The 23,168-nt window shown below is 38.9% G+C and overlaps 2 protein-coding genes across 24 annotated transcripts in view; both read left to right on the forward strand.

Moving 5' to 3' along the window:
- LOC118367218 (E3 ubiquitin-protein ligase MYCBP2-like) overlaps window positions 1-20,369 on the forward strand; it is a 307,475-nt gene extending 287,106 nt beyond the window's left edge. For all 23 annotated transcript variants that reach the window (XM_035750395.2, XM_035750391.2, XM_035750396.2 and 20 more), the window contains 4 exons: window positions 7,077-7,286; window positions 9,878-9,985; window positions 10,290-10,455; window positions 18,956-20,369. In XM_035750395.2, coding sequence (XP_035606288.1) covers window positions 7,077-7,286; window positions 9,878-9,985; window positions 10,290-10,455; window positions 18,956-19,071 — 600 coding nt within the window. In that variant the 3' untranslated portion in view covers window positions 19,072-20,369. The remainder of the gene's footprint in view (window positions 1-7,076; window positions 7,287-9,877; window positions 9,986-10,289; window positions 10,456-18,955) is intronic.
- Window positions 1-23,168, forward strand: part of LOC127915120 (uncharacterized) — a 48,477-nt gene that overhangs the window by 9,936 nt on the left and 15,373 nt on the right. The window lies entirely within an intron of this gene.

The raw sequence follows: 23,168 nt of genomic DNA on the forward strand, positions 1-23,168 counted from the left end.
GCCACAAAGCTAAATAGCTAACCTGCCATTTTGAATCTATGGGAATGCTAATGATGCTAATAATAATACATTTCATTTGTATGGTGCTAAGGTTATCTAAAAACTCTACTCAGAAAAAAAATACAATTTAAAAACAACTTATATTTAAAAACAAAGCGGGTAAAAGGGATGTAGAAGTGGGTTTTATGGCTGTTTTAAAAAAGTATTCGTTGTTTCAGGGAGAGCATTCCATGGGTGAGAGGCAAGTGAGCTGAAGACTCGGTCCTCCATAGTTCAGAGATATGTCTTGGGGACTTGAAGCAGTAGGGAGTAGCTAGAGCAGAGTGCGAGGAGGCTCGCTGATTGAGATGAGGTCACTGATGTATTTGTATTTATTATGGCTCCCCATTAGCTGCTGCCAAGCATTAGCTGCTGTCCAGCAGCTTCTCTTCCTGGGGTCCAGCAAAATTAAGGCAGTTGTGAATGTATTTTAATGTTTAAAAGAATGTATAACAGATTGCACAGCATAGTCTTCTCTCAGGCCAGCCACTACTCTACTACCACATACAGTATCTACAACATAAAATACATGTGTGTATAGTGCGTGTGTTATCGTGTGTTCACATGCATGTGTCTGTGCCTATGTTTGTTGCTTCACAGTCCCCACTGTTCAATAAGGTGTATTTGTGTCTTCTTTTTTTAAATCAATTTCTACTGTTTGCATGAGTTACTTGATGTGGAATAGAGTTCCATGTAGTCATGGCTCTATGTTGTACTGTGTGCCTCCCATAGTCAGTTCTGGACTGTCTTGTGGGGGTATACATGGATGTCTGAGCTGTGTGCCAGTATTTCAAACAGACAGCGTAGTGATGAAGTCAATCTCTCCTCCACTTTGAGCCAGGAGAGATTGACTTGCATATTATTAATATTAGCTCTCTGTGTACATCCAAGGGCCAGCCGTACTGCCTGTTCTGAGCCATTTGCAATCTCTTTGTAGCATCTGACCACATGACTGAACAGTAGTCCAGGTGTGACAAAACTAGGGCCTGTAGGACCAGCCTTGCTGATAGTGCTGTTAAGAAGGTAGAGCAGCGCTTTATCATGGACATACTTCTCCCCATCTTAGCTACTGTTGTATCAATATGTTTTGACCATAGCAGTTTACAATCTAGGGTTACTCCGAGCAGTTTAGTCACCTCAATTTGTATAATTTCAACATTATTCATTACAAGATTTAGTTGAGGTTTAGGATTTAGTGAATGTTTTGTCCCAGATACAATGCTTTTAGTTTTACAAATATTTAGGACTACGATTCCTTGCCAACCATTCTGAAACAAACTGTAGCTATTTCAGTCGCTTTAGTAGCTGACGTCTATAGTGTTGTCATTTGCATACATACACAAGCCAGTGGCATGTCATTAGTAAAGATTGAAAAAAGTAAGGGGCCTCGACAGCTGCCCTGGGAATTCCTGATTCTACCTGGATTAAAGAACAGCCTCTGTGTTCTGTTATCTGTTAGACAGGTAACTCTTTATCCAAAATATAGCAGGGCGTGTAAAGCCATAACACATACGTTTTTCCAGAAGCAGACTATGATGGATAATGTCAAAAGACGCACTGAAGTCTAACAAAATACCCACCACAATAATTCTTATCAATTTCTCTCAGAAAATCATACACTGCTTTACTTGTTGAATGTTCTTTCCTATAATAAGCGTGCTGAAAGTCTGTCAATTTGTTTATTGTAAAATAGCATTGTCTCAACAAACACAATTTTTTCAACAATGTTTCTAACGGTTGGTAACAGGCTGATTGGTCAGCTATTTGAGCCAGTAAAGGGGGCTTTACTATTCTTAGGTAGGGGAGTTTGCCTTTTTGACAAAAATGTAATTTAAGGTGCTCCCAAGCTTTTTACTGTCATTCTTGTCATTTATCTTTGTTTCATAGTGTAGTTTCTACTTTCTATTCAGTTGAGTCACATGATTTCTCAATTTGAAATATGTTCGGTTGTTGGTTGTGCAGCCAGACTTATTTGCCATTTCTTTTGCCTCATCCCGCTCAACCATACCATTTTTTAATAATTCATCAATACACAGGGATTTGAGTTTTTTTTTAATTACAATTACAATAATGGGTGAATGCCTATTAGTAACTGGGATAAGCAATTTCATAAATGTATCAAGTGCAGCGTCTGATTGCGTCTCATTACACACCATGGACCAAAACATATTCTTTACATCAGCAGCATAGGAATCAATACAAAACATATTGTATGACCTCTTATACGCTATATTAGGCCCAGCATTTGGAACTATGGTTTTACTAGATACAGTTGAAGTTGGAAGTTTACATGCACCTTAGCCAAATACATTTAAACTCAGTTTTTCACAATTCCTGACATTTAATAATAGCTAAAATTCCCTGTCTTGGGTTAGTTATGATCACCACTTTATTTTAAGAATGTGAAATATCAGAATAATAGTAGAGGGAATTATTTATTTCATCACATTCCCAGTGCGTTAGAAGTTTACATACACTCAATTAGTATTTGGTAGCATTGCCTTTAAATTGTTTAACTTGGGTCAAACGTTTCGAGTAGCCTTCCACAAGCTTCCCACAATAAGTTGGGTGAATTTTGGCCCATTCCTCCTGACAGAGCTGGTGTAACTGAGTCAGGTTTGTAGGTCTCCTTGCTTGCACACACCTTTTCAGTTCTGCCCACACATTTCTATAGCATTGAGGTCAAGGTTTTGTGATGAGCCTCCAATACCTTGACTTTGTTGTCATTAAGGCATTTTGCCACAACTTTGGAAGTATGTTTGGGTCATTGTCCATTCGGAAGACCCATTTGCGACCAAGCTTTAACTTCCTGACTGATGTCTTGAGATGTTGCTTCAATATATCCACATAATTCTCCTACCTCATGATGCCATTTATTTTGTGAAGTGCACCAGTCCCTCCTACAGCACAGCACCCCCCACAACATGATCCTGCCACCCCGTGCTTCACGGTTGGGATGGTGTTCTTTGGCTTGCAAGCCTCGCCCTTTTTCCTCCAAACATAACAATGGTGATTATGGCCAAACATTTCTATTTTTTGTTTCATCAGACGAGAGAACATTTCTCCAAAAAGTATGATCTTTGTCCACATGTTCAGTTGTAAACCGTAGTCTGTCTTTTTTATGGTGGTTTTGGAGCAGTGGCTTCTTCATTGCTGAGCGGCCTTTCAGGTTATGTCGATATAGAACTCGTTTTACTGTGGATATAGATACTTTTGTACCTGTTTCCTCCAGGTCCTTTGCTGATCTGGGATGGATTTGCACTTTTCGCACCAAAGTACATTCATCTCTAGGAGACAGAACGCGTCTCCTTCCTGAGCGGTATGATGGCTGCGTGGTCCCATGGTGTTTATACTTGTGTACTATTGTTTGTACAGATGAACATGGTACCTTCAGGCATTTGGAAATCACTCCCAAGGATGATCCAGACTTGTGGAGGTCTACAATTCTTTTCCGAGGTATTGGCTGATTTCTTTAGATTTTTCTTTGTCAAGCAAAGAGGCACTGAGTTTGAAGGTAGGCATTGAAATACATACACAGATACACCTCCAAATGATGTCAATTAGCCTATCAGAAGCTTTTAAAGGCATGACATAATTTTCTGGAATTTTCCAAGCTGTTTAAAGGCACTTAGTGTATGTAACTTCTGACTCACTGTGAAATATTCTGTCTGTAAACAATTGTTGGAAAAAGTATGTGTCATGCACAAAGTAGATGTCCAGGCTGACTTGCCAAAATTTGTTGAGTGTTGAAAAATGAGTTTGAATGACTCCAACCTAAGTGTATGTAAACTTCTGACTTCAACTGTATGGCTGCTACAATGTGATCACCACATCCAATGGATTTGGATGCTAAAATTTCTTCAGCATTAGTAAAGACTTGAGCAATACATGTTGAATATTTAATTCCTGTGCTGTTTGTAACTTCCCTGGTAGGTTGACTGATAACCTGAACCAGGCTGCAGGTAGCACAGTTTTTAAGCTTTCTCTTGAGTGGGCAGCCTGAAGCAAGCCAGTCAGTATTTAAATCAACCTAAAAATCAACCTCTGTTGATATCACATACATTGTCAAGCATTTCACAAGTTGTCCTGATACTAACTGTTAGCAGCTTCCCACCAGAATGGGCTTTAGGTTAGGCAGATGAACCTGTAACCATATTACTTAAACAGTATTTAACATGAGATCCTCTCTAAGCTTTACAGGCATGGGGCTCTGAATATAATAACCATGTATTTCTTCCACTGTTCGGCCAAAAGTATTATCTAAGTGACGCTTTCTGTTGGTCTTAGAGATTGTCAGAATATGATTGTAATCTGTTACTAGCAAATTATTGATTTCATAAATCTCAAGCTACATATGTTAATTTGGGCTGATTTTAGCACTTTTCTGGGATGCTTGATTGTTTTTAATGCTTTGCTGGGAAGCTTAGCAGAGGTAGACATGCTCAGGTTATTTATGTTAGTGCAGGGTGAGCTGCACACAGTGGACTTCCTGCTAGGGCACACCGTCTCAGTGCTAACGGTATAACTGGTTCATAGGCACATGATTACTGTATACAATAGCTCTAGGAACAGCAGAGACATGCATGGCAGTAAGGACATAAATTAGGTTACTTACATTATGTCTTCCAGCGCCCCTGAGAATGTACATTTGCTGAAGTTTATGACAACTCAGCGACACAATGGTAGGGATTTCATGAGCTGGGCTTGAGTCATTGATAAAGTCATTGTCTCAACGCAGCCTTATAATGCTGTGAAAGAGTCCAGGAACCCAAGTAGTTTGGGTGGATCCCATCCTCCTTATAATACTTTGTTTCCAAAAGGTATCAAAATGGTCAATAAATGTTACAACCACAGTTATGTTAAAAGACAGTTATGGAGAGCGAACAGTCTGCTGAACCATTCAATGCCAAGAGGGACAGATATTATGGGGCGTTTGTTGGTGTCAAGTTAGTGACCAAATCTATTCTTTAAAATCCATCTTCATGTTACTGCTTTCAATATTGTTATTACCGTATTTTACCGTTCTCATTGTCGAAACATGTTGTTTGCTTATTGCACAACCTAGGCTACACTTGTGAGGAACACGTTTTGGTGTATTTCATTTCTTTTAAGAGTTGGGATTTATGCACTACCCTCTGTAGCGCCTTGCGGCCGGATGCCGAGTAGTTCAAATTGTAACATACACATGGTTAGCAGATGTTAATGCGAGTGTAGCAAAATACTTGTGCTTCCAGTTCCGACCATGCAGTAATATCTAATAAGTAATCTAACAATTTCACAACAACTACCTTATACACACACAGAAGTGTAACGGAATGAATAAGAATATGTACATTAAAATATGTGGATGAGCGATGGCCGAACGGTGTAGGCAAGATGCAGTAGATGGTATAGAGTACAGTATATACATTCGAGATGAGTAACGTAGGGTTTGTAAACATTATTTAAAGTGGCTAGTGATACATTTATTATATCCAATTTTTTATTAAAGTGGCTAGAGATGAGTCAGTATGTTGGTAGCAGTCACTCAATGTTAGTGATGGCTGTTTAACAGTCTGATAGCCTTGAGAAATAAGCTGTTTTTCAGTCTCTCGGTCCCAGCTTCGATGCACCTGTACTTACCTAGCCTTCTGGATGATAGCGGGGTGAACAGGCAGTGGCTCGGCTGGTTGTTATCCTTATCTTTTTTGCGTTCCTGTGACATCGAGTGGTGTAGGTGTCCTGGAGGGCAGGTAGTTTGTCCCCGGTGATGCGTTGTGCCAACCTCACTACACTCTGGAGAGCCTTATGTTTTTGCCTACCCTGACCACCTTGGGACTGCCCGTCAAAGTCCAGGATCGGAATGCAGTTGGAGGTGTTTAATCCTATAGAGTCCTTAACTTAGTGATGACCTTGGAGAGCACTATGGTGTTGAACGCTGAGCTGTATTCAATGACCAGCATTCTCATGTAGGTGTTCCTTTTGTCCAGGTGGGAAATGGAAGTGTAGAGTGCAATAGAGTGTGTGTGTCATCTGTGGGTCTGTTGGGGCGGTATGCAAATTGGAGTTTGTCTAGGGTTTCTGGGGTGATGGTGTTAAAGTGAGCCATGACAAGCATTTCATGGCTACAGATGTGAGTGCTACTGGGCGATAGTCATTTAGCAAAGTTACGTCGGAGTTCTAGGGCACGGGACTATGGTGGTCTGCTTGAAACATATGGGTATTACAAACTGAGTCAGGGAGAGGTTGAAAATGTCAGGGAAGACACTTGTTAGCGAATTCTCTTAAGCTTTCTTATAAGCTTCCGGGTTAGAATCCTGTTCATGGAAATCGGCGGCTCTACCCTTTATTCCAGTACGGATGTTGCCTGTAGGCAATGGCTTCTGGTTGGGATATCTACGTACAGTCATTGTGGGGACGACATCGTCAACGCACTTATTGATGAAGCCGATGACTGATGTGGTACACACCTCAATGCCATTGGATGAATCACAGAACATATTCCAGTTTGTACTGGCAAAACAGTCCTGTAGCGAAGCATCCGCATCATCTGACCACTTCCGTATTGAGCGAGTCACCTGTATATCCTGCTTTAGTTTTTGCTTGCAAGCAAGAATCAGGAGGGTAGAATTATGGTCAGATTTGCTAAATGGAGGGCAAAGGAGAGCTTTGTATGCATCTCTGTGTGTGGAGTAAAGGTGGTCTAGAGTTTTTTTTCCTCTGGTTACACATGACATGCTGGTAGAAATGAGTTGGGGGGGGCCATTCTCGAATCCAACCCACTGCCCTTCTGACTCGCAGTCCTCCTGCCTTTACGGTCTACTCTTCACTGTCCTATCTGGTTAATAAAACAAAACTAAAAATACATTGTTGTGTAGAGTTGAAGACTTGAGTTCTCAAATTTGCTAATTGACCTTACAAAGATTCATATCTTCAATTTAACTTAAATTTAACAACTCTGGCTCTGTTTGTTTGAACTAACATTTTGTTAAGGAGCGAAAATTGACTCATACTCCAAGACTTGAGACTTGACTGGACTGTTGCCTTTTTCCTCCCAGAACAAGATCAACCACTCGGTCATCAAGGACCTGCTGGACCCTATCAAGGAGCTGTTTGAGGACGTACGGAGGAAAGCTCTGATGAGAATGGAGTACGAGGGCCTGCACAAGAGCGAGGCCATCACCACGCCCGGTGCCCGCTTCCACAATGATCCGGCCGGCTTCGCAATGAACCGATACGCCTACTACGTCTGCTACAAGTGCAAGAAGGTAGGCAGAATTCGGTTTCATAATAGAATGGATCTTTCCCTTAAAGGGCTAGTTCACTTTTTTAAGTTCAAATTATTTATATATTTAGTGTTGTCAATTTTGGAAAAATAACCTTAAACTTCAAAATAAGTAATAATATCTTTATCCCCTAGTGCCTGTCTGCGCCCCTCGCGGTAATCTAATTAGCATAATAAAAACATCCCCATTGGTTTAAAAATAATAATAATAATACATTTGCATGGGCAATGGCAGCCTCCCCATCTGCGGTCCTCATAAGGGACTTCAGCTCAGTGTACCTCGACTGTGAAAAATTGGCAAAGATTGTGTTGATTATCCCTGTTTCCAGTGTGTCCGCCAAGACTGTCTTCTTGAGGACAAAGTAACAAAGCTGCTCCAAGGGCCAACAGCAGAGGCTCACTTTGAAAAAGCCAAGGTCCGCCACAAACTCAAGTAAATTAGAGGCATAATTATTATGTTCATCAGGTCCAGTCCGAGCTGTTCTGCTGCCGCCCTGGGCAAGATCAACATATGCAGCCCCTATGTCATGTATAGTTTAAATATTTGGAATGGATTGATAGACTAGAGTAAAGTAATGATGCATATCATATTATTCAGTAGCACTTGGAAATGAAACCATCGTTGCCAACTATTCACAACTATAACCTTAACCTAATTCTTCTAACCTGCTACGAAAAGTCAAATCTGACGTTAATTTGACATAAGCTTGGATCCCTTTTAGCCATGACCGGCCAGCCATATTTTGTTATTTATTAGGACTAATTAGAATGTTCATGCCTAGGCTGAATTAAATTAGAGAGGTCTAGATTTGTATTTGAAAACAGCTGTGTTTTATTTATTTATTAAAATGTTCATACAATAGGACATGTTGTTCGCAAAATTATATGATACAAATATTATATTTTTTAGTTTTATACTGTGTAGGTCAAATCAAATGTATTTATATAGCCCTTCGTACATCAACTGGTATCTCAAAGTACTGTACAGAAACAAGGTGACTTGTTCTAAATGATAAATGTTTTTTTGTTTTTTATATCATATTAATTTATGATTTATAGCAGGGATGAAGAGGCGCAATGTTTTGTTTTTCAATAAAACGCTCATTTCTATTCTGTTAAGATGAATAACAAAGTAAATGTGAGCACTGTGGGTCAAATCAATGTTTATTTGTCACGTGCTCCGAATACAACAGGTGTAGGTAGACCTGACTGTGAAATGCTTACTTACAGGCTCTAACCAATATTGCAAAAAAGGTATTAGGTGAACAATAGGTAAGTAAAGAAATAAAAGAACAGTAAAAAGACAGGCTCTATACAGTAGCGAGGCTACATACAGACACCGGTTAGTCACGCTGATTGAGGTAGTATGTAGATATGGTTAAGGTGACTATGCATATATGATGAACAGAGAGTAGCAGTAGCGTAAAAGAGGGGGTGATGGATGGCAGGACACAATGCAGATAGCCCGGTTAGCTAATGTGCGGGAGCACTGGTTAGTCGGGCCAATCGAGGCAGTATGTACATGTAGATATGGTTAAAGTGACTGCATATATGATAAACAGTGTAGCTGCAGTGTAAAAAGAGGGATTTGGTTGGGGGTTGGCACACAATGCAAATAGTCCGGGTAGCCATTTTATTTGGGGTGGACGCCCTAATGCTTTACCTACCCAATGCATATGGATGTCCAGTAAATTTCCGGTAGATTCAAATCTTGTCGGTCGCATTGTCCGCAAATTTTCCTAACTGAAACCCTGATGTGGAAGTTATTTAGTACCCTCCAAAAAGGGGGTTAATTATGGGTAATACTTGTTTTTTAAAGTAATTTTCTGATCTTTCTTATATATCTCAGATGTAGGACAGACACTTCTAAAACAAAATGTATTTTGATGTATTTTTGGACAATCTGTTTTTCCATGTATGAGTATTTTCTGAATCATATATCACTAGGCTTTGGGATAGTTAAAAGGCCAGTGCCAGAGGACCTGAGGGACCTACTGGGTACATAACTCAAAAGCATACAGTAAATTCAAAAAGTACCAGACCCCTAGACTTTTCCACATTTTTGTTATGTTACAGCCTTATTGTAAAATGTATTTTTCTCATCAATCTACACATAGTATCCCATAACGAAAAACCAAACGTTAGCAAATGTATAAAAAATAAAGATACCTTGTTGACATAAGTATTCAGACAAAGCAACAAAAAAAAGGTTTTGTTTGTCATTATGGAGTATTGTGTGTAGATTGAATACTTTCCGAACGCACTGTATTTCTTCTATACGCTAATAGCAGGCCAAATTCAATGTTTCAGCAAGTATTTTTTTAAATATATTTTGGGAATACCTAAAGGGGTCCTAAAATTCCATATCAAATTGCCATATGATCCTTCGTCTGACCATCTTAAAACAATTGCATATGTTAGTTTAGGCATAGACTCTTAAGGATTAACTTGTGAGAATACAGTAGCAGCAGGCATATATTTCCCCTACATGGAATATATTTCGCAGAGGTCCTTCAGTCAGTTTCGCTTGTCTCTAACTACTTTTAACTGACCCATTCCCTTCCTCTGTTGCAGGCGTACTTTGGGGGAGAGGCGCGCTGTGACGCGGAGGCAGGACAGGGAGACGACTACGACCCCAGCGAGCTGATATGTGGAGCATGCTCAGATGTGTCCAGGGCACAGGTGGGTGGAGGAAAAGGTCCAGCGAAGGCCTTAGGGCATTGACTCCATTGGGCTGTGTAACCAATACATTGCTGAATACTTGGTAGTATCCAAGTTTGTATAGTGGGACACATCTTGACACTTTAACTCCTGACACTATCACTTAAAATTAAGACAGTCTTTTTCAAATAATACGATTTATTGTCCATTTCAATATAAATTAATTTTGTAACCTCAGCAATAGATTTTAAATACTAAATACACAAAATCAATACATTTTTATACAATACAATTGACACACTATACATCCATGTTCTGTCTGCAGATGTGTTCCAAGCACGGGACAGACTTTCTGGAGTACAAATGCCGTTACTGCTGCTCGGTGGCTGTTTTCTTCTGCTTCGGCACCACTCACTTCTGTAACGCCTGCCATGATGACTTCCAGAAGATGACCAGTGTGCCCAAGGAGGAGCTGCCTCACTGTCCTGCAGGTACTGACTTACCGTGCAAAATGCATCATCATAACATACGTTTTTGCTCTGTAAGGAAAGTGCTCCATCTTAACTTGACTGCTGATATGCATACTTCTTCGGGATTGTATTTAAAAGTAAACACAATTAACTAAATACTGAACAAAACACTGAAAGATTGCTTGTGAGTGTAGTATTCCTTTAAGCCCTTAGCTCCTTTAAGGAGCATATCAAGCCGTTGTCAAATGGCCTCCATTTCACTCGGTACGGGGCAAGTTTTAGTTGTTGCCACAGTTGAAGCACCAGGTATGCAACCAGACAACCAGACCAATACCCTATTTATCTATTCGGTTATATACTTACCCGTTATTTATAACCAGCAACGTTGACCTATTTACGATAGTATCTTCTGGCCGGGGAGCTTTGTTAAGAGCCTCAACACTTGCTCTAAACGTTAACATGCATCGCTCTAAACGTTAACATGCATCGCTTGCGGTACGGTTTTGGAAACATAAGGAACGTATCTTTCGTATCAGTGAGAATGAATTTAAAAACAAAAGGTTAAGAGGGGACTACCAGTGCTAATTAGCTATCTGCGTCCGAACACCTGTGTGTAAACGGTCCCCACACCTAATGCGTGTTGTCACTGAAAAATACTGTCTGCTGCAACTTTGTTAATACCACTTAAAACCAGGCAAGATGGCGTCCTGAACACAACGGTGCAAAATCACCTCAAGATAAATACGTAATATTCAATATCAGTAAGTTAGACCAAATTTTAGCACTTCCTTCCAGACTCACATTAAGCATCTCCAATCCAAAATTAAATCTAGAATTAGCTTCCTATTTCACAACACAACATCCTTCATTCATCCTTGACTTCGGTGATGTCATTTACAAAATAGCCTCCAACACTCTACTCAGCAAATTGGATGCAGTCTATCACAGTGCCATCCGTTTTGACACCAAAGCCCCATATACTTCCCACCACTGCGACCTGTATGCTCTCGTTGGTTTGCCCTCGCTTCATATTTGTCGCCAAGCCCACTGGCTCCAGGTCATCTGTAAGTATTTGCTAGGTAAAGCCCCGCCTTATCTCAGCTCACTGGTCACCATAGCAGCACACACCCGTAGCATGCGCTCCTGCAGGTATATTTCACTGGTCACCCCGAAAGCCAACTCCTCCTTTGGCCACCTTTCCTTCCAGTTCTCTGCTGCCCATGACTGGAACTAATTGCAAAAATCACTAAAGCTGGAGTCTTATCTCCCTCGCTAACTTTAAGCACCAGCTATCAGAACAGCTTACAGATCATTGCACCTGTACACAGCCCATCCAACCAACTACCTACCTCATCCCCATATTGTTATTTATTTTTTTGCTCCTTTGCACCCCAGTATCTCTACTTGCACATTCATCTTCTGCACATCTATCACTCGTGTTTAATTGCTCAATTGTAATTATTTTGCCACTATGGCCTATTTATTGGCTTACCTCCCTAATCTTACTACATTTGCACACACTGTATATTGACTTTTCTATTGTGTTATTGACTGTACATTTGTTTATCCCATGTGTAACTGTGTTTGTGTCGCACTGCTTGCTTTATCTTAGCCAGGTGTAAATGAGAACTTGTTCTCAACTGGCCTACCTGGTTAAATAAAGGTGGGGAAAAAAATATATACATATATATACTCGGGGTTAATTACATTCAATCTGAATAATAACACAAAACAAATCATAAGGCTAGAGAAATGTATTGACAAGTATAACGAAAACAAGCAACACTCAAACATGACGGAGAGTAAACGTGGAGAATCAATATTGAAAAAGAAACGCGACTCTTCCGCGGATACAAACAATTTATGCTTTTCACCACTGGGACTGGTAAGTGTGGGAAGTGATCTGTTAAAGTCGATAAATGACAAGCCTGTCATACTTGAATTAGTCAGTAAGGATATAAAGGATTTGAAGGTGAGCCTTGAAAAGAGTGACGAAAGAGCTCCGATAATAGAGAAAGAAACTAAGCTAAAAGGGGACAGTCAAGTAAGATAGAAACGGATGTTAATGAACTTAAAAATAACATAATTCTGAGAGAAGCCTTACTAGACATAGACTAGATCTATGAGAGAAAATCTGGTACTTACTGGTATCCGAGAGAGAGGAGAAGTTCCCGAAAACGTAGTGAAGGAATTCTTTCTTACAGTGCTTCAAATCCCACTCGATGCTGTCGATGAAATCCAACTCAAACATATACACTGTTTTGGACAGAGGACAGAGATATGAGCGTCCAATTGTCCAAAAACACAGCAAATAGAAGACACAGTATGTGTATATGTGTGGATGTATTTTGGTGGTGTGTTTTTTGGTGTTTGGAAAAGTGTGGCGTTGAGTGAGAAAGGAAATGGTTGCATATCCCAGAACCAATGTATGTCTGTGAGCAAGGGTTGGGAGAGAGCTTTGCATTTTGTGCAGATGAGGGATATACATTTTAAAATAAATTATACATCTAATGTATTTATTTATTGTCTTGTCATAATGGAACAGTCCACAACCCTTTACCCTAGACACCCACCTGAATGACCCATACACTGAAGAGAAGACCCTATCTGTTTTATGGGCCTGCTGTAAGCTGCCTGTATGCAGCCGAAACAGAAAGATAAATGCAGTCAGAGACCTACTAGAGCAGTACTGCCCCTCAATTTTCTGAGCCTGCCTGGCAGGGTTGGTCCGACAAAGCAAGGGCCCCCTGATGGGTGAGCATAATATACAAGGAAATTCTCAAAGCTACTAATGAGAACATTGACGACCTTGTACCCAGCCGGTGTAGATTCCGATAGGGTATCCCCACCCAGGTTGTGGCAGTGCTGGCAACACAGGCTGTCATAACCCATTGGGAGGGGGGTCACACTCGGACAATCAGAGATATGACATACTATTGTGGCCCTTGTGGCACAAAATCAAAGGTCTGACTGCACAGAGATGCTTGGGGAAATGGTCACAACTTGGGACCAGCGTGTGTGTGTTTCAGGGGAACGGGTTGGATCTGATCTCCATCACCTATGACTTGACAATGGTTAATCAACCTCACCTTTTTGCCAGCTGTAACTATATGCATTCATGGATCAGGTCCTTTCTTGAGTTGTGCTCTGGGATATAACAACTGTTGAGCATCTGAGTTTATGGTTGAGTGTGTGAGTAAGTGTGTGTGTTTTTCCACATCTGTTGCAAGAGACAATATAGGAGGAATCACAATAAAATAATTGCTTGACAAAAATGTAATGTAATGCAAAGGCAATCCTGGTAAAAGGTAGCAATCCTTTGCACAAACCGCCGACATAATTACGCATATTAATTGTAAATTAAGATACGTAGGATATTTGAATATATATATACACATATTTTATAGCAATATATAAAACAAATTGAGGTGAAAGCATTGGAAATAATTTTAGCTGTTGATCTGTTCTGTGGGTGGCACTGTGTGCTCTTTTCAAAGGATGGGTCCTGGCCTTTCGGGTGGCTAGGGATCTGGGGGTGGTTTCCCGGTCACTGGGATGACAGCCCAACTTGGGAGGGGCTTTGACGGGTGGAGTAGTGGAGAACAATTGGAGGCTTACTTAGTAGCAATGCAGATATCATGGTACAGCTATATGGTTACTCAATCACTATGGATTTTTTTATGGTAAATTTACAAACATATATTATGATGAATAGATATGAAACTTGTATCTCATTATGGTAAATGGTGCAAAGTATAGCCAGTTATAATTGTAATGGCATAGCAGATAATAAGAAAATGACAATATTTACCTTGCTCAAAGAGAAGGAATATAATATATATTGTTTACAGGAAACTCATTCAACAATTTTAGATGAAGGTGAGTGGAAAATAGACTGGGGGGGTGAAATATACTTCATTCATGGGCAAAGAAACTCAAAAGGCTTGATTATATTAATTAACAGTCATTTTGATCCGAATATGCAAATTGTCCAAACAGATACGTAAGGTAAATGGATGGTTTTAAATATGTTATTGGACCATAAACAGATATGGCTCAATAACCTTTACGGACCAAATAATGATGATACACACTTCTTTGAAAATATATATATGTCACGAGAATTTTCAATCCCAATGATAACTGACAATCAATAGCTCTGACCAATCCCCGAGATCTGTAAGACCGTGGGTTTAATAATAATTAGTCAGACTCGGCTTATGCAAAAGGATAGTACAGTTTATTCACAAGAAAGTTCTAAAGTCCATTATACAAAGACATCCATTTTATAGCTGCGCACATACTTCCACACAAACAGTAGATATCCTACGCACATACTTCCACACAAACAGTAGGTATCCTACGCACATACTTCCACACAAACAGTAGGTATCCTACGCACATACTTCCACACAAACAGTAGGTATGCTACGCACATACTTCCACACAAACTGTAGGTATCCGACGCACATACTTCCACACAAACAGTAGGTATCCTACGCACATACTTCCACACAAACAGTAGGTATCCTACGCACATACTTCCACACAAACAGTAGGTATCCTACGCACATACTTCCACACAAACAGTAGGTATCCTACGCACATACTTCCACACAAACAATAGGTGAGTTTTATCTATAGTTCTCACCACTGTGGATCACTATCCAGCCGACAGTTCCATTCCCCCGAGATTAGGGAAACCTTGAGAAATACTCCCTATGCTCTCATAGGTTCCTCTGAGGCCTAGCCAGGTCGGTTCAAACACAGTTTTAATTGTTCTTTGGTATTTTCCTTCAGCCCCCACATACAAGTTCAAATCCTGAGCTACGCCTTGCTCAGACAGTCTGTGTTTTTCCACTATACAGATACATTGTTTAACCTAAATCTGACTAAAACAACACACATCATCAGATTATAATGTTATGAATCTAATCAATTTCATACAGTTATAAGGTTTCAGAGTGGAATTATTTTATCATTATCTTTCAACATATGCATTATTTTATCAATATAATAAATGATCAACCCTGTAAGCAATATAAAACTCTATTATTATGGTTGGAGATGATAATACTGTTTTAAATACCTCAATGAACAGTAGAGGAAATCACAATACAAACTATCACCCTCATGCCCTTAAGACAATCATGAATGTCATGGATATATTGGAACTAGTTGATATATGGAGGCTTAAATATCCTGACCTAGTGAGATATACATGGCGGAGGCTCAATCAAGCCAGTCGTCTTGACTTGTTTCTCATGTCATTCTCATTGGCAACAAAAGTGAAAAAAGTGTTGATAGGGAATAGAATGTGGTAGGACCATCAGATAATGGGCATATACATTACTTTTACTGAATTTCCACGTGGGCGAGGATATTGGACATTTAATCAAAGGATGATAATTTGTTTTTAACTAGGACAGAAGAATTTATAACTGAATTTTTCCAACATAACATAGTTACAGCAAATCTGCTTATTGTATGGGACACTTTTTAAATATGCCTTTAGAGGTCATGCAATTCAGTACTTATCTCTATAACCAAAGGAACAAAGGAAATAGGTCTAACAGAACAGATGTATAGCAGTAAAAACTGTACCGTAGAGGCACAGAATAATTCAGTGGAAAAACAAAAAGAAAGGAGTGAGCTAAGCATATGTTTTTGTTTCTGTCTCCTCCAGCTCCTCTAACCAAAGCTAATTTTTCTATGAATAATATAAAATGAACAGCCATTACAGAAGACTGAAGGTGAATTTGCAGAAGAAGAACATCTTGATGCAATTAAAGCCTTTATGTCCGGGATGGTATACCAGTTGAGGTATAACAAACTATGTTTGATATACTCAAGAGGGGCCGTTATTAGCATGTTTTAACGACTGTAAAATGTAAATAGTAGATTATCGGACACTCAACAAGGTCTGATTTCATTATTACTGAAACAGGATACAAGTGATAAATATAAAGTCCATGTTTTGTTTTTTTTGAGGCCCCTTACACTTCAGTGTTGTGATGCTAAAATTCTAGCAAAATGTATAGTGCATATAATTAAAAAGCTATTATCCGACATTATTAATTCTAATCAGAAAAGGTTTTTTACATGGACAATACATTGGAGATAATATAAGGCTAGTACTGGAAACAATAGAACATATTTCAAAAATCTGGAATCCAGGCCTGCTATTCATAGCGGACTTTGAAATGACTTTTGATAAAGTACGACTGGAATTTATATATAAATGCCTGGAACATTTCAATTTTGGAGAATATCTTGTAAAATTGGTTAAAATTATGTATAGTAACCCTAGGTGTAACATTGTAAATAATGGCTACTTCTCAAAAAGTGTTAAACTCTCATGAGTAGTAAAACAAGGTTGTCCACTATCGGCATATCTATTTATTATGGCCATTGGAATGTTAGATATCAAAATCAAATCCAACAATAATATAATGGGATTAGAAATGCAGGGCTTAAAAACAAATGTGTCATTGCTGATGATTCATGTTCATGTTCATCTTTTAAATCCACAACACGGATCCCTCCATAGCCTCTTAGATGATCTTGATTACAACCAAATTATGATAAGTGTACTATATTAGTTATTGGATCACTGAAAAATACTACTTTTACTTTACCATGTAGTTGGTCTGATGGTGATCAAATCTTAATTTCTTTATAAAGCCCTTCTTACATCAGCTGATATCTCAAAGTGCTGTACAGAAACCCAGCCTAAAACCCCAAACAGCAAGCAATGCATGTGTAGAAGCACAGTGGCTAGGAAAAACTCCCTAGAAAGGCCAGAACCTAGGAAGAAACCTAGAGAACCAGGCTATGAGGGGTGGCCAGTCCTCTTCTGGCTGTGTCGGGTGGAGATTATAACAGAACATGGCCAATATGTTCAAATGTTCATAGATGACCAGCAGGGTCAAATAATAATAATCACAGTGGTTGTAGAGGTGCAACAGGTCTGCACCTCAGGAGTAAATGTCAGTTGGCTTTTCATAGCCCATCATTCAGAGTATCTCTACCTCTCCTGCGGTCTCTAGAGAGTTGAAAACAGCAGGTTTGGGACGGGTAGCGCGTCCTGTGAACAGGTCAGGGTTCCATAGCCGCAGGCAGAACAGTTGAAACTGGAGCAGCAGCACGGCCAGGTGGACTGGGGACAGCAAGGAGTTATCAGGCCAGGTAGTGGTGATGTGGATATACTCAGTAACATATCCTGAAATAAATAAATGATCTTACTCCAATACATTTGAATAAAAAATTAGCAAAAATAGATAAGATCTTGCTACCATGGAAAGGTAAATACCTTTCTATTTGTGGAAAATCACCCTAATTAACTCTTTAGTCATATCACAGTTTACTTATTTGTTTATGGTCTTGCCTACATCTAGCAAACCGTTTTTTTTATTATATGAGAAAAAAATATTTAATTTTATTTAGAACGGCAAGCCAGACGAAATTAAACGGGCCTATTGACATAATGAATATGAATTTTATAAAATATTAAAGCAGTAGACCTCTCACTAAAGGCTTCAGTCGTACAAAAGTTACACTTAAATCCGAACTGGTTCTCTAGCAAATTAGAAGGAATGTGTCACCCTATGTTCAAAAAAGGCCTTTTCCCATTTATTCAGATTACAACCTCGCACTTTCAGTTATTTGAAAAGGAAATAATCTCCCAAATATTGCTATTTTTAAAACAAGGCATAGAAAGTTGGTTGCAATTTCAATTTAATCCACCAGAAAAGACCGAACAAATAATACAACAAATATTGTGGTTAAACTCAAATATACTAATTGATAAATAGATTTTATTTATTTAACCTTTATTTAACTAGGCAAGTCAGTTAAGGACAAATTGTTATTTACAATGACGACATAGGAACAGTGGGTTAACTGCCTTTTTCAGAGGCAGAACGATAGATTTTTACCTTGTCAGCTCGGAGATTTGATCTAGCAACCTTTCGGTTACTGGCCCAATGCGCTAACCACTAGACTACCTGCTGTCGAAGATTAAATGTAATCTTCGTAAATGATATCATAAATACGAGTAGTAGAGTTATGTCATACATGCAGCTAACTAAAACATATGGAAATGTCTGCTCTACCCAAAATTACAACCAACTAATTGCGGCATAACCACAAAAATGGAAGAGGAAAGTGGAAGAGGGAAAAGGTAAGGAACTTGTCTGTTGGCCCTGCATTAAAGGCCATAGTTGGTTAAACAAAATTAAATTGTGATAAAAAAGTATACCAGTTTCATTTAAGGACCAAAAAATTGACAGCCTTGCCATATAGATTGCAAAATAGTTGGGAAGAGATTTTTGACATACCGATTCCATGGCACATGGTTTATGAATTTATACGCAAATGACGCCAGATTCAAAATAATTTTTCAAGTAAATTATTATACAGAATTCTTAAAACCAACAGAATGACTAAGCTAGAATCAAATGTTTTCCGTCAGATAAAGTATTTCAAGCCAAATTCCTCATTGTTCCCCTTCCATCCCCAGGTCCCAAAGGCAAGCAGTTGGAGGGGACGGAGTGCCCCTTACACGTGGTTCACCCTCCCACCGGCGAGGAGTTTGCCCTGGGCTGTGGAGTTTGCAGGAACGCCCATACCTTCTAAAATCACCCAGTTCTGAAAACCCAGAGACCTGTACCGAACACTCGTTCTTCTTCTGTGACTGCAGGCTGGTGGCTGCAGCCGGGGCCCAGCCTGTCAAGTATTTCCTCGTGTTGGCTCTCGTTGTCAGGTGGCCATGGACACTGTTTCAGGTATTTCTAACGTACCCAAGAGTCCCAAGTTGTGCTCTTCGACATACCAATCAAAGTCTTCAAGGCTTTACTACAAAAAGAGCTCTCTGTGGATTCCAGAGGAAACTCCCATGTAAAAAAAAATATTATTAGTATTCTTTTTTTTTTTAACTTGTGACATGTTTGCATGCGGCCGTTGTAACCCCTCGGCTTTCATAGACGTTGCACACCTCCCCGATCACTGAAGTGTAAAAAAGTATTTAAAAATTGTATATGAAATACATTTTGCTTAGGCAACTGTGGATGGACTTGGATATATAAAAGGAAAAAAAATGTGACAGGCCTTATTTCCAGCTTCCTAACTATGAATTCTAAATATTGTTGTATGTAAACAGACTTTTTTTCCCGTAATCCTGTACAGTATTCTCTCCACTGTCAAGTGCATCAGGGGACAACAACAATAAAAGAGGAGAATTCTGATGAGGGGGTGAAAAAGTGTACGATTTATCTAATCTTGTATATAATGATAGTATCCAAAATAGCTGTATTCCGAAGTTGCTACTCTACACTTCAGTTTCGTTTGATATTCTGGGTTATGTTTTGAGCCAGAACTTTTAATGAAGTGCAATACTGAGTGTGCCTCCTATCTTGCAGCAGTTTAACCTATGGAATGTATGTCAATAAAAGCCACTGTACATTTTTATACAGTGATAAACACAGTCGTGTATTACCCAATTCAAAATGTCAGATCACTTATGTTCTCTGAAAATGCAGCGGATCCCAGCGTCTTCAGTGTATGAAGGTTGATTGATGTGAACCCTTTTTTTAGTTCCTCAATTAGACAAATAACGTGGTGGTACAAACTTTTTTTCTGTCATTTTTTTTTTAAACAACTGAGAAGGTGATTACGCTATAGGCTACCATTGTATTGTAAATGAGTGCTAACTGAACGTGTTGGGGGCCAGTCTTCTTCACCAAATATAAAAAATAATTGTGATTCTGTAATGCTTCTCCATCATTAGGAGGCAGGCGGGACATATGGGTATGGGGGTTTGAGAGAAAAAACAAACAGCTGCTGTTATAAAAGCTTAATACTTGTGATTCTGTATCTGTGATGGATGGAGTTGAATGGTAATAAACCAGGTTCTCTGTTTCGCAAGGTACATTCAAGCGGACTCCTGTGTGTTTATTTCACCGGGTTATAGTTTTACCACACCAATGCAAGTCATTTCATACAGTATACTGCTGAGACAGTCATCACCACATGTATTTGGAAAGTGATGCTAGCTAATGTTTTTAATTTGGCTCTTTTTTGTTTTGCCCAATAGTAACTAAATGGTGAATGATGACTGGAGTAATTTTCTTTCGAAGTGAGTAGATAACATGTTTCTGAACACTAACGCTACTAAATAAATCCTGATAATGCCATGATTAAGAAAAATCATTCATTAATCATGAATAATGATGAGTGAGAATGTTAGAGACTACAACAAAACATGCTAATCTCTCCTTATTACCAGTAACAGGGGATCTTAGCTTTTGGGGGGATCTTTGTCTCTAACTTTATTTTTCATTGTTATTCACAATTTACTCTCAAGTCCATCTAATCTTACAATAAATGTGACTCCAAAATGACAAGACATTATTCCCATTCAGTTCCTATTGGGCAAAAATATAGGTTGACTGTGCCTAATATGAAACAAATATCAAATCCAAAATTCTGGAATATAGACAAATTATATATTTTTTGCTTCACTGTCCAAATACATCTGGCGTTGACTGTAATGTAGAGAATATGAATTGCCAGTTATTATTACTATTACTGCTGCACAGTTTTACACAGAAAAGGGCAGTACATCGGACATTCAATGCCAAAGGACTTTTGTGCATTTCATGAAATTGTAATCTGTCTCTCAATTTTTGTCATACTTTGGGGCAGATTATTATTTCTTAATTGGACAGGAGCTTACCAGAACTGAGTACAGGCTCCTTACATTTTCTACTGCTTGAGTTCCTGCACCTCTTATAAAATATTTGCTCAAAAGCATTGTACAGTTCCTGCATGTAAATATAAACAGTACCGCCACCCAAAATGAGTACCGGCACCTATTTTAGTCAAGCACTGCATATGCCATACTGCTCTGCAGTAAAGCAGACTTCACTGTGTTTGAGATATGCTCTGCATTATGCTATGTTTCCTCCTAAGTAGGTATTCTAAAAATGATTTTGAAAATATTCAACACAGGAGCCAGCCATTTCATACAGTACCACCACAAATAGAACAATGAGACAAATATTTCACTGGATGTATGAATGTGAAGCATCGGGTTAGCGTTTCCACTCACTGCCAAATATGGTGGTGAGAGGAAGCCATGAGGCTGAAGATGGAGCGAGATGGATTTTGGCCAACATTCTGCAAATTTTCTCATGGATTAAACGTTTCCTCTCAATACAATTTTCAGTTTCCAAAACTAAAATATGTTACAAACAAAGTAGAGTATGTGTTGTACCCTTTGCCAAAGTTTTTAAAAATGGTGTTGTTTAGAATGAGTGCAAGAGCTAATTGAGTTATTGCACACGCGCACTTCAAAGTAAGCATTCCTAATGCAAATAATGCTAGCTCGTGCTTGGCTCTGTCCACGTCCTTGCTTGTTCTGCCCACTGTTAGTAATTTGTTCCCATTGGAAATGACAGGCTGTGGTCTGTCTATCTTGGGTTAGTTATATAAAAATATTTGGTATCACCCACAATACACCGCTTCTGTCACAACCTATCGTCATTTCAGAGATGGAAGGTGGGAGCAAGCTGAATCTCCCGCGAAGGAATTAAGGTCACCGGAAATATAGCAATTCACACAAACATACTGTATCTTCAAGAAAACTGTAAATCTTGCTCAATCTTAAACTGATGGCACCGAGTTGGTTCCCGATAAGTGTTATTTGGCTCGGGCGAATAAGTTTTTCATTATGGGGTTGAAGTTTTCAGTAATTAGATTTTTCACTGCGAACAGCTAACCGTTAGCTATCCAGCCAAGTGTAAACATAAGGTAAGGAAGGGGATGGGTATGCTAACAGCTAGCTAACGTTAGCTTTCCTTCCACCACCATTCAATGTTTGTCAAGATTAGTATCTTTTTATTCACTTAAGTAGATAACTAAACGTTCAATTCTAAATATGTCATCTACCAAATCATTTGACTAGGAAATGTTACGTGTTGACAGTTACTAGCTAGTTAGCTAATGTTATCTACATTAACATTGCCACAGCCATACAATTAAGAATTACAATACTAGAAAGGATATGAACCTTCTTATGATGTCATAAAGGTCAGCCAGTGCTGTGATAAGATTTGTTTAAAATAATGAATTTGAAGATTGTATCTGTACTGTGTGTTTGTTAGCTTACCTAGCCAGCCAGTTTTAAAGAAATGATATCAATTTGTACAATATGCCAACATGCTAGTCAAACAATCAATCCACAGCCATACAGTGGCTGAAATCAGTTGATGATAGGACTGAGACAAGTTGTAAATGTAAGTAACAAGTACTAATATTGTATCCTATAGCACTCACAGCTTTCCAAAAAACAAAGATGTAGCTATGGTCTGTTCACATATATATTTGTTGTCTATTGATACAGAAAACGGGTATAAAACCTGTATGAACTGTATATATTTATGACAATATTTTGTAATAAGTTGTAACAGTAAGTACAGTTAATTAAGCAATAACGTTCCATCCAATGACTGTATAAATGAATGGACAAAGGCATTAATCACATGACACCATTGATTCCTATGTGAAGACTCAATAGTGCATTGAATCCAAAGATGCATGACGACTAACAAAAATACACGCACCAATTTAATTGCACTAAATTATGCAAATTAACTTCTTGGTGACAGGGGTTAGTATTGAGTAACTTGGATGAATAAGGTGCCCAGAGTAAACTGCCTGCTACTCTGTCCCAG

Source organism: Oncorhynchus keta, chromosome 34 (genome assembly GCF_023373465.1).
Source record: "Oncorhynchus keta strain PuntledgeMale-10-30-2019 chromosome 34, Oket_V2, whole genome shotgun sequence".
Lineage (NCBI taxonomy): Eukaryota > Metazoa > Chordata > Actinopteri > Salmoniformes > Salmonidae > Oncorhynchus > Oncorhynchus keta.